Source organism: Schistocerca cancellata, chromosome 8 (assembly GCF_023864275.1).
Source record: "Schistocerca cancellata isolate TAMUIC-IGC-003103 chromosome 8, iqSchCanc2.1, whole genome shotgun sequence".
NCBI classification, from domain to species: Eukaryota; Metazoa; Arthropoda; class Insecta; order Orthoptera; family Acrididae; genus Schistocerca; species Schistocerca cancellata.
The window spans coordinates 283,392,370-283,404,900 of record NC_064633.1 but is presented as its reverse complement, the minus strand read 5'-3'; the positions used below and the strand labels follow the sequence as shown (position 1 = coordinate 283,404,900).

At 42.0% G+C, this 12,531-nt stretch overlaps 1 protein-coding gene across 1 annotated transcript in view; it reads left to right on the top strand.

Moving 5' to 3' along the window:
• The window catches only part of LOC126095515 (cytochrome P450 6k1-like), a 187,719-nt gene that overhangs the window by 129,967 nt on the left and 45,221 nt on the right, over positions 1 to 12,531 (top strand). The window contains exon 7 of the mRNA XM_049910300.1: positions 6,911 to 7,123. Within this exon, the coding sequence (XP_049766257.1) occupies positions 6,911 to 7,123 (213 nt within the window). The remainder of the gene's footprint in view (positions 1 to 6,910; positions 7,124 to 12,531) is intronic.

Sequence of the window (12,531 nt, the reverse complement as noted above, 5' to 3'; positions counted from 1 at the left end):
ACCCTAAATAATGGCAAAGCAATTACGACACAAAACACAAAAAGAAAATAACATTTCCATACAATCCCCTTTCTAGGTAACATTTCATACCAGACTGCCAATGTCTTCAAACGAAAAGGCATAAGCATATCCTTTACAACAGACAACGAGATCGGACAGAAGTTACCCCACAACATCAGCACACGAAACCCACTTCATCACACAGGTGTGTACAAAATTGAATGTTTGGAATGTGACTGCTTGTACATAGGCCAGACAGGCAGATCATTTGAGATTAGATTCAAGGAACACATGTCAGCACTTTCTCTCCAATACTCGACTTTTGTGAATAGATCGTCTTAGTTGCGTGAAACGGGGCGCCCATCTACCTAACGGTATTATTCCATATAACAACACGAACTTCCGTATAAGACAGCAATCAGTTTAATGTTCCAAACAGATAAATCCCAAGTTCTAAACATTGTAATTACTACGGAACTACTAATCTGATTTTTAACATTTAAGCGACACTCATTTATAACTACGATATTAGCAGAGGACATTGCTTTAGTTTCATTTAAAAAAGCAAAGTTGGTTATGATGTCTCTGTAATTAATAAAGTTGTGAAAAGAAAGAATGCGTCGGCTAGTGAGGACTTTCTCACTATCTATCTGGGTGAAAACACGATTACGGTATCTTTAGGGTTCAGGAAATATCTGAGGTGAACAGTTTAGCTAACTTGCCCTATTAGTATTACTGCGAGACCAAACCGATAACTAAAGAGCGTTTCCGACATGTAGAATTGAAATAGTACAACACACCATCCATCATGAGCCATGCGTTGATTTGCGGAGCATGAGTGGAAATATAGAAAAGTGAATCAGAAGTCTAAGAACAACTCCTCGTAGAATACAATTTTCAGTTTATCAGCTGAAAAACCTCCATGTTTGGTTGACATACAACTTGAACACACTACCTTCAGGAAAAGGACGTACTCTAGTGTTATTTCACTTTGTTACTTCATCGTGCTGACGCTTTCCGGATTCTGTGACTCGATTGGCAGCCGGCATTTATATATGCATGTGTGTCAAGGTAGAAGCGGTCCACGTGTCGGTCGTGAGAGTGCCTCGACAGGCTGTATGTTGTGTCGCTACACGGGAATCCTGTACGACGTCGTTTACGGAAGGCAAATAATAGAACGGGATCGATCGATATACAAGATGATCCATATGTGTGGAGTCAAACTTCTAAAAGCAAAACAGGTGGAGAAACACAAATTGAAAGGAAAGTAGTATGAGATGTGAGAGTGGGAAAAAATGTGACTTTATGTTACCAATATGGCGGCTACTATGGAAGTTGCCATCTTCGATCGAAATCATCAGCAGCACCATCAAAAGTATTCTGCCCAAAGACAGGTTCTTACATGGTAACTCTCCATGCTTTCCTGTCTTCTGCCATACTCTTCAGCCCTGAGTAATTTCCGCTTCCCTTTGTGTTGTCTATCACCTTGTACCTCCCCTTTCCCCTCAGTCTCCTTCTATAAACTAGACCTTCCAAAGCGCATTTTGGCAAGCACTTCCGTCTCAACGGATTTCCGATCCAGTTCTTTTTCCTTGCTCTTATAAGCTGCAGTAGACCTCATCTCACCAACACTTTCCAACACTCTCATCTTATTCACTTTTTCCACCCATCTTATGCCCTCCATTCTCCCCCAATACACATGCCAAACGCTTCCTGCGTTTTTCATCCTTGCGTGTCCGTTTCCACCCCACAGAGTGCCAAGTCTTTTCCTCAGATCTCTTTGGAGGCAACTCTTTTTTTTTAAAAAAAAAAAAAGAAGTCATGTGTTATATCAGGCACATAAAGAATTACACGAGTAAAAGCAATGGTGTGTTTCATTTGAGCAAAATATAATTATGTCACACTTCTTAAGCAACAAATTAAATGCTGACGATAACACGTAAGGGCCACAGGATGTCCTACAGGTGTTTCAAGCACGTTGTAAGGTTGTTGTCAGCCGCTTCATCCATCCCTCAAGGACTTAAACCAACATAATATGGACCGGAATGCTAGCTCAGGCATTAACAAGCTACTCGCTGAAGTGTTCAACGTTTCTAATCTTCACGGCACACAGTTTCCTTCATATCTCGCCACAGATAGAAATCTCTGGGACTTAAATCCGAGAAACGGGGGACCGCTCCAACGGACCTCTACGGCGTATCCATCTCCAAGAGAACTGGATATCCAGCTACCTCCAGACAGCTATCCTGTCATGAGTTGAGGCACCATCGTGCTGAAAGAAAGTTGTCATGTCCCGTCTTGAGATAGAAGCGATGACAGCACATCTTCTAACAACTGCAGATGATGGACTGTTACTGTTGGTGTACCCCAAATGAAGAAGAGCCCAACAGTCCGAAGACCCTATATTCCACAAAAAGCCATAACTATCTTCGATATATCTAACCAGTTAGGGTTCTCATCTGATCAGTATCTGTGATTCTGTTTACCTGTCTGTTCACATAGAAATTAGCTTTGTTCGTAAACAGCACATCATAAGGGAAATGACGATTTTCGTACATCTTACGTGTCACCTATCCTGCAAACTAAAAACGACGATTTGGATCGTTTTAGGAGAGATACTGTAATATTTTGTAGGGGTGCTATTCGTGTGTGGCCAAAAGTCTCATTATTCAGATACGGCTCAACCCAAATTCCTGAGAGATGTGATGGGTACAGAGCTCTGGACTCTTAGTGATTGATGCCACAACGGCGGTCGATGACTGATCAGTGGTTGTTTTAAAATGTCAAGTTCTCCACTTGCCTGCGACAAAATCAGTTTGACGACATTTCGTGACAATTTTTTTCCACCGCACTGTGGATAACGTGTAGTCTGAAATTCTCTGCTATTACACAGGTACTCCACTCTCTTTCTACCAGGAGGATCTCGATGCGCTTGGCTTCTGTTAACGCCTTCAGGTTTCTCTCACCTTTCAGGAAGAAACGTCTTTCACAAATGGAAAATAAAGCTATGCTCAGACGAAAGGCGCTATAGTTTTTCCTTCTGTAATTATTTTTCCGTTTCGTTTTTTCTCTCCCGTCTCATGTCATTTGATATTAAATTTATATAATTTATATTTATAAGATTTATCCATCTGTTTCTGCTTTAGAAGTGCGGTTCGATGCCTATAGGCCACCCTATATTTTGAGCCTAGTATTCTTTCTCATTTTGTGCTTCAAAGCATAGTTATCGATTCTACTTGCAGGCGTGAATCATTCAGAAACAGCTCGTAGCTGAATTGTCTTGGTCCAGGGAATTGAACACACAAATCTGCAGCGTCAACGTCCAAGATGTCTCTAGTATACATCATATTCCTTGCTTTGAGCCAACAGGCGAGATATAATTTTACGAGGCGCCTTACGAACTGGCCCTCTTCGATTTTCTTCATATATGAAGACTTTGTAAGTCAGTCACCAGACATCGGTTCACTAATACAGTACGACGCAATTGTCAAAAAAATACCTCTGAATATTAAAAGATTTCAAAGCACCGTAAACTAAAAGACATTTAAATATTATTAACTAGCCGCCGGTAGTTGAAAAAAATGCATAGGTTAAGTTTTGTAATCATAAGCCGCTCGTTCGAATATCACCAGTAGAAACTTTTATTTTTTTCCATAATTTTATTAAAATTCTGTATTTCTTATCAAACGAAAATGTTCGTTACGAATTACTGAATCATATTTTTTTAATTTTAATTACTAATCACATGAAAATGTGTGTATTCTCGATGAATTATAATTTGTTACAAAAATGAGAAACATCAAACATGAAATTAAATAATTTTTATTTTAGGAGATTGACCAATATTGCTGAAGTATTTTTTTTTTTTTGTATAACAATGAGGCATTTCGAAAGTCTGTCTCAAATTTTAATTTATCTTCATGCGACCAGTAACTAAAAACAAAAAGATGTTATTTCTATTAAAATATGTTTCAGTACATTACGATAATACTACGATTTGGTAATAAATGGGCATTTTTATGAAAGTGGAATTAAAGACTGGCGAGATGGGCACAAATGTTTTTACGATGACAAGACTCGTACGCAGCTCAGTCAACAACAAGCGATTACACTGCCTGCCAAAAAACGTCACGCACCAAGAACATGGTAGGACGCTAATGCAGCTTCGTATACATACACACAATCGGCAGATATGTAAATAATTAGAATTGCAGTTCTCTGTCTGAAGTATAATGGTGACCAGGGTGCATTAGTGTTGCTTCCTGTTCAGTGGTGTTACTAGGCCTGGTAGGGTATAATTACAAATGGTACGAGGAGTGTCATACGTTGAATGATTACTGTAAAGGACACGAGGATGCAGTGTACTCGTGTGAGACAGCGTTATCAGCACTTGAAAAACTTTGAAAGAGATCTGATTGCCAGTCTCTGTTCCTATCGGATCATGTAATATCCAAATTTATTGGGCATTTGGATGTGACAGTCGCCCGATTTTGGACGGCACGGTAGCATGGACGCAGACACACTCGCCGTCTAGGCTCCAGTCAACTACATCTGACCACCAAGAGGGAGGATCACCGTATTGTACCCCAAACACATCGTAATCGCTTCACATCCGTGCCTGCCGTCACTATTGGTCAGAGACTAGACGTAGCCGGACTTACAGTCCTATGGGCACGGTGTCATTAACACCAGAACACAAACGGCTGCGTCTGGAGTGGTGTGGCCGGAAGTATGGACTGCTGATGAACGGCGTCACAGCGTCTTCATCGTTGAATAGCGGCGATACAATACGCCGGATGACCGTCGTCAGTGAATATGATGAAAATCTGGGGAGAGGCACATACTTTCATTGTTTTGGAGAAGCACTGCGGTGTTACTCGTAGCGTCGTGGTGACGGGAGCCCTTGGGTAAGATTTTGGATCATAACTGGTACGGATAGAGGGAACTCTAACAGAACAACCCTACATCACTGACGTCCTGATCGTTATTTATCATTTGACAGTACATCTTGGTGCCATTTTCCAACAGGATAATGCTCGTCCACACACGGCACATGTCTCACTGAACCCATGACAAGCAAAGTACCCAAACAGAACATTTGCGGGACCAGTTCGGACGTCAACTCTGTTCCAGTACCAGTATCCAGGATCGTGAGGACTGGCTACAGCAGTTGTGGGCCAACTGAGGAGAGGATGCAACTGTTTTATGACACGGTTCCCAATGGACTAAGGGCCAGAGGGGGATGCAACGTCATACTAATAAGTGGGCCTCCACCACGAAATTCTTTGCGAATTTTTGTAATCACTGAAATAACATCATATACCGTCTTATTCCACCCTCCATGAACCATGGCTCTTGCGGTTTGTGGGGAGGCTTGCGTGCCTCACCGATAGAGATAGCCCTACGGCAGATGTAACCACAACGGAGGGTTACCTGTTGAGAGGCCAGACAAGCTTGTGATTCCTGAAAAAGGGCAGATGAATTCTTAGGTACGAAGTAGTAACCGTAAAAAAAATTAATTATTTTGTGTTAAGAAAACTTATGTTAAAGTGAGACGTTCCACATCATTACGAAAAGTTTTATTCATGATCTATGGAACAAGGATTAATGTATGTATGTATGAAGCCTTTTCAGTAGTTGCAGGGGCAGCAGTATGTATGATTAACTGATCTGGGCGTGTAACATCAACAAAAATAGCCTTGCTGTGCTGATACAGAGAACGGCTGAAAGCTAGAGAAATTACAGCCGTAATTCTTTCAGAAGGCACAAAGCTCTCTTTATGGTTAAATGATGATGGTATCCTTTGGTGTGAAATATTCAGGACGTAAAACAGTTCCCCATTTTGATCTCTGGGGGGGGGGGGGGGGGAATACTCACTAGGAGAAACAAAAGTGGCGTTCTGTGGATCAGAGCGTGATAGAATATACATTTAAGTGTTGGGAAGTCTTTCCTGAAAGTATCTGTATGGAGTGTAACTATGCAAGGAAGTGAAACATGGACGTTAAACAGTTAAGACAAAAAGAGAATAGAAGCTTTTGAAATGTTCTGTTACAGAAGAATGTTGAAGCGTAGACGAGTGGATCATGTAACTAATGAGGAGGTACTGAAAAGAACTGGAAAGAAAAGAAATTTGTGGCACAATCTGGCTATAAGAAGGGATGGATCGGTAGGACACACTGGGGACATTAAGGGATCACCGATTTAGTATTGGAAGTGGGAGGGGAGAGGTAAAAATTGTAAATGGAGATCAAGAAATAAATGCAATAAACAGATTCAGAAGAATGTGGGTTGAAAAAGTTATTCGGAGATGAAAGGGCTTGAAAAGAATAGAGTAGAATGGAGAGCTGCATCAAACCAGTCTTCGGACTGAAGAGCAGAACAACCACCATCTTAACCTGCGAAGTTTTATTTCGTTTCCTCCTTCCGTGCTGGGAGCTTCACACTTTTGTCAGGCAGTGTGATTTTTTCTTTTTCTTTTGACCTTTAAAAGCATCGCAGTGCTACCTCAGCGAGCGAGGTGGCACACTGGACTCATATTCGGGGGGACGACGCTTCATACCCGCATCCGGCCATCTTGATTTAGGTTTTCCGTGATTTCCCTGAATCGCTTCAGGCAACTGCCGGGATGGTTCCTTCGAAAGCGCGCGGCCGACTTCCTTCCCCGACCTTCCATTATCCGATGGGACTATGACCCCGCCCTTTTGTCCCCTCCCACAAATCAACCAGCCAACCAATGCAACCTGGTTAAAGGATTGAATCTTTCAGAAACTGTACTTTTTCGCATTGTCTTTGCCACGTGTCAGGGATTTAACCACACAAACCTGTAGCATCAACGTACGGGCTGCCTCTAGGATACAGCACGTGGTTGTTTATTATGAGACGTGGTTTTAGCTGCGCTTTCCTCCCGCAGAGGGCGGTCTGGAGCTGTGCACAGCGCAGGCGTCCATCCTGGTGACGGCGGGCTCCGAGACGACGGCGACGACGCTGACCTGCTGCCTGTACGAGCTGGCCGCCAACCCGGCGCTGCAGGAGCGCCTGCGGCACGAGGTCAGGGAAGGGCTCGGGCCGCTCCCCTCCTACCAGCAGATCGCCGCCATGACCTACCTGCACATGGTCGTCGCAGGTGAGCGCGCGCAGCCTCCCAGCCGCTCAAACGCTGTGTAAACGCAGCTCGTATCGTAAACTTCTACTGGGGTAACACACAGGCTGTATATACAAAGCCACTTGACCATTTCTATTCACACAATCTGCTGTCAAATATACAGTTTGGTATTAGAAATGGCTTAGCAACTGAACCATGGACGCATTAAATCATTGGTTACGAGCGCTAGGTGTCTTCTTTGATTTAACTAAGTCGTTCCATTGTGTCGATGACAAAATATGACTCCAGAAGTTGGGCCATTGTGGAATAAGGGGAGTAGCTCGCATCTGGTTCACCTCTTATTCAAGAGCAGACAGCAGAAACTTGTTCTCCACGACGTGCAGTCCCAGTGGGGCATAGTTGAGTTAGGAGTGCCTCAGGGGTCGTTGTTGAAGCCTCTACTGTTTCTTCTTTATACGAGTGATATGCCTTCTAGTATTACAGGCGATTCTAAAATATTTCTGTTTGCTGACCACACGAGCTCGGTAGTGAAGGATGTGTGCAATATTGACACAGTAACAAATAATGCAGTGCTTGTAGAAAATAAATTGATGCTAAATTACAGTAAAACTGTTTTTACACTTACTAACACACAGTTCAACAAAAGCTGACATTTTGATTACACAGAACGGACATGTGATTAGTGAGACCATACAATTCAAATTCCAAGGCGTCCAGATAGTCAGTAAGCTGTCGTGGAAAGAACATGTTCTGGATATTGTTCAAAAACTTTATTTTGCTTTATTTACTCTTCGAACAGTATCTGAAGTAAGTGACAGTACAACACGAAAAGTAGTCTACTTTGTCTATTCTCGTCACTTATGACGTATGGTACTAGTTATTGAGAAACTCTTCTGATTCAAAAAGGGTATTTTGGCTCAGAAACGGGCGGTTCGAGAAATATGTTGTGTAAGGTAGCGAATCTCTTGTCGATCCCTGTTCGGTAGTCTGGGAATTCTGATATTGGCGTGTCAATACATATTTTCTATAATGTCGTTTCTTACTAACGAGATCTGGTTTTGTCCATGACTTAGTAGCTTTCAGTCAATTAATACTAGGCAGAAATCCAATCTGCATTTGGAACGCACCTCCTTGACTCTTGTCGAAAAGTCGTACAGTATTCTGCTGCACACATTTTCAATAACCTGCCACAAGAATTCAAAGATCTTAGCAGTAGTGTCAAGCCCAAGCAGAAGTGTCCTCATGGCTCACTCCTTCTACTCTGTCGAGAACTCCTGGAAAAATTTAAAAAAATTAAGCTAACTCCTTTGTTACGTTGCTGATTATGTTTATTTAAACTTATGGCTTGTCATCTCCATAGGATTCATGTAAGTTTCATTTTATCTATTATTACTTTTCTGTTATAATTTCATGTACTGACTCGTTCCATGACCATAGGAGACATGGTCCTCAATTTGAGCCTACGGTAGACAACATATAAAAATATAAAAAAAATACAGAGGAACTTTCATGACATCTAGCGAGTGTTGTTGCTCCTCAAGCTTGGGTTTTGCCGAATGATTCAGCGATAGGATTTGAATACTTGCCGTTTCGGTATTACGATCTGCGTCGACACGAACAGAACCTGTGCTTCCTATCTTTACTTTCTTTTCTATTCAACCTCTCGTTATCTGGACTTACCATACGTCCAGGATTAGCTCGGACACTCCTGGTGTTGTAGTGCTGTCCAGGTTCATGTCTGGGATGGCAAAAATGTCCAGAGAATGATAACATGCTCCAAGTGGGCTGTAATCTGTTTATTATCGGTGCTATTGGCCAGTTTCGACTGTAGGTCATTTTCAAGTATATGTAATGCGTTCCAAAATAGTGACATTGGTTTATACATCAATAGTACACAAGCTATCGCATACGCACATAGTTTATAAGTCAAGTTACGTAAATGTTTTAAGCTTCACCCGTCATTTCACATTTTACTACATTGCTGGTACATGTGTAAAGGTGTGCATCATATTTCTGTGTATATGTGGCACAAAAACAATAAAATAGTGTACATGATTACATTCATTAGCCTACACATGCAGAAAGCTGCCATATCTACATCTACATCTACATTTATACTCCGCAAGCCACCCAACGGTGTGTGGCGGAGGGCACTTTACGTGCTACTGTCATTACCTCCCTTTCCGGTTCCAGTCGCGTATGGTTCGCGGGAAGAACGACTGCCGGAAAGCCTCTGTGCGTGCTCGAATCTCTCTAATTTTACATTCGTGATCTCCTCGGGAGGTATAAGTAGGGGGAAGCAATATATTCGATACCTCAATAGTATAGGTTCAGTTGTTACGGTGGACCAAAGACGTTTAGAATTCTACCAGGGCTGTTCGGAAAGTAAGATCCGATAGGTCGCGAAATGAAAACCACAGTGAAAATCAAAAATCTTTTATTCGAAACAGTTAGCCACACCTTCCAGCTACCTCTGTAAATAGTCGCCGCTCCGTCTTAGACATTTGTCGTGGCGTTGTACAGACTTTCCCGGACCTCCGTCACAGAAGGCAGCCGCCTGCGCTTTCCTCCAATTCTCTACGCTGGTCTGCCTTTCGTTGTTTGTGCCAAAATGATGTCTTCGTAGCCAGCGGTTCATGTGAGCAGAGATGAACAACACAGGAAGTCAGTTAAGGGTTGTATTGTGGGTGATCAAACACTTCCCGTCGAAAAAGCTGCAGGAGAGGCTTCATTGCCTCTGCAGAATGCGGCTGAAAATTGTCTTGAAAAAAGAAACGCATGACATTTATGTTATGTGCGCTGCATAGCTTCAAGCGAAATCTCTCACCAGATAAATATATTTGGCGGGAGACACTGCTGTTTTAGGCATTTCTACGTGATCACTTTGCGCTCTGAACTGAAAATAGCGTCGTGAAGCGACCGACAGGCACACTAAAGACACGGCTCAACACATCTACGCAAAGTTCCTTCGGATTTTCACAGTGGTTTCCATTTCGCTCCTAATCTGACCTTACTTTCCGAATACGCCTCGTAGCTACGGATGGTCGATAAAATTATGTAAACTACTAGCGCAATATTCACTGGCACATTATGCTCGTTATTCTCACAAGTGCTATCTTATTAGAAGTAGAGGATCGAATCTCATACGTCATATGTCATGTCATACAACATGTACTATTAGAAGTTACTGCAGAAAGTCCGAACTACAAAAGATCATGTCGGGCCTCTTAATGGGATGTGCCAGTTAGTCTATGAAATAAAACAGTACTGATGTAGTAACGAATACGTCATGTGGTACATTAGACCCAGTAACAAATCATGTAAATCCTAGGTCATACCATAACAGCTGTGCTTATACTATGATATGACAGCTTTCTGTAGGTGTATGCTAATGGACGTAATCATCTACGCTGTTGTACTGTTTTTGCGCCATATTCGTAGAGAAGTATAATGTATACCTGCCCACATGTATCAGCGGTGCAGTAAAATGTGAAATGAAGCGCGAAGCTTAAAATACGTAAGTAACTTGGGTTATAAGGTATATCTGTATGCGAGAGCTTGTATACTACTGATGCACAAACCCATCTCATTATTTTTGAACCCATAACAGGCGCTTGAAAATTATCCACGTTTGAAATTGGCTAATTTCATGCATAATAAACAGATTACAGCCTACTTGGAGCGTGTTGTCATCCCAAAAACACGTTGAGACTGTGGAATCCCACAAAAATAATACGTTTAAAAATGTCCATGGTGTGAGAACTTTATAGCTGTCGAGGATTTTTTTGTTTTTGTTTTGTTTTAGTCTTACAAGGAGACCGCGCCTACTCGTCATCATCGATTTCATGCAAATTTCTGGTATATGCAGGGCTTTCCAGGAAATGAAAGTGACAGAAGTGGGAGTTCCAGATGGCCAAAGTTTAGAAAAAAATAGCTTTTTTGCCTTTGGTTGGGGGATTCATGAGCCATTAATGTTAGCTTACAATGTAAGTTTTCACTGCTGGTACTGACATTTAAAGCTACCAGCCTAATAGGCCGTGGTCGATGTATAAAACTTTGCCTAGTGAACGAAACTATCTCAGGTATAGCGGATATTTTTCCAGTAGATATTGTGGAGTCATTCAGACACTGCCTCACGACGACCTATTTGCAATGCAATAATTATTTTTATGAACAGAATGACGGGGTGGCTATGGGCAGGCCTCTTAGTCCGGCTGTAACCAATTTGTTTATGGAGAACTTTGATCAATGGTCATTGCAGACTGCCAGTAAAAGACTAGCCAGGTGTTACCGCTGTGTCGATGATACTTTCGTAGTATGGACGCACAGTGCAGAGGAATTGGAAGCGTTCCTGATACATTTCAACAGTATGAAAAAAGAATACTTTGGAGACAGAGAATAAATGGCCCAGTGAATTTCTTGGATGTGTGTGTTATCAAGTGACGGGACGGGACATTGGGGCCTAGGGTGTACAGAAAAGCTACAGAAAAGCCACACATACTGACCACTGCCTGCACGAAGATTCTAACCACCACCCCTGACAAAAAAAGAGGCGTGATTAAAACTTTGGTGGACAGGACGCACAAAATTTTTGAACCGACTTAATTAAAAGTCGAGCTTCTACATCTATTGTCACATTCAAGAAGCAGCTTTGTTTGAACAAGGAGATAGATCCGGCACCTCACCATAGGGAGACAATCAGGATCGACGAGGAACGACGGCCGCGAAAAGGAAAAATTTTCCTTCCGTTTACTAGTACGATTACGTATCGCATTCGGAAAGCCTTGAGCAAGTATGGCGTGGAAACTACCTTCAGACCCACCAGGAAGGTAAGATCGACAAAAGTTATATGACATCCTTTGGCTACACTGTGTGTATATAAAATTCTTTGTAGTTGTGGTCTGGTCTATATATATATATATATATATATATATTTTTTTTTTTTTTTTTTTTTTTTTGGCCATCAGTCTACTGACTGGTTTGATGCGGCCCGCCACGAATATCTTTCCTGTGCTAACCTCTTCATCTCAGAGTAGCACTTGCAACCTACGTCCTCAATTATTTGCTTGACGTATTCCAATCTCTGTCTTCCTCTACAGTTTTTGCCCTCTACAGCTCCCTCTAGTACCATGGAAGTCATTCCCTCATGTCTTGGCAGATGTCCTATCATCCTGTCCCTTCTCCTTATCAGTGTTTTCCATATATTCCTTTCCTCTCCGATTCTGCGTAGAACCTCCTCATTCCTTACCTTATCAGTCCACCTAATTTTCAACATTCGTCTATAGCACCACATCTCAAATGCTTCGATTCTCTTCTGTTCCGGTTTTCCCACAGTCCATGTTTCACTACCATACAATGCTGTACTCCAGACGTACATCCTCAGAAATTTCTTCCTCAAATTAAGGCCGGTATTTGATATTAGTAGACTT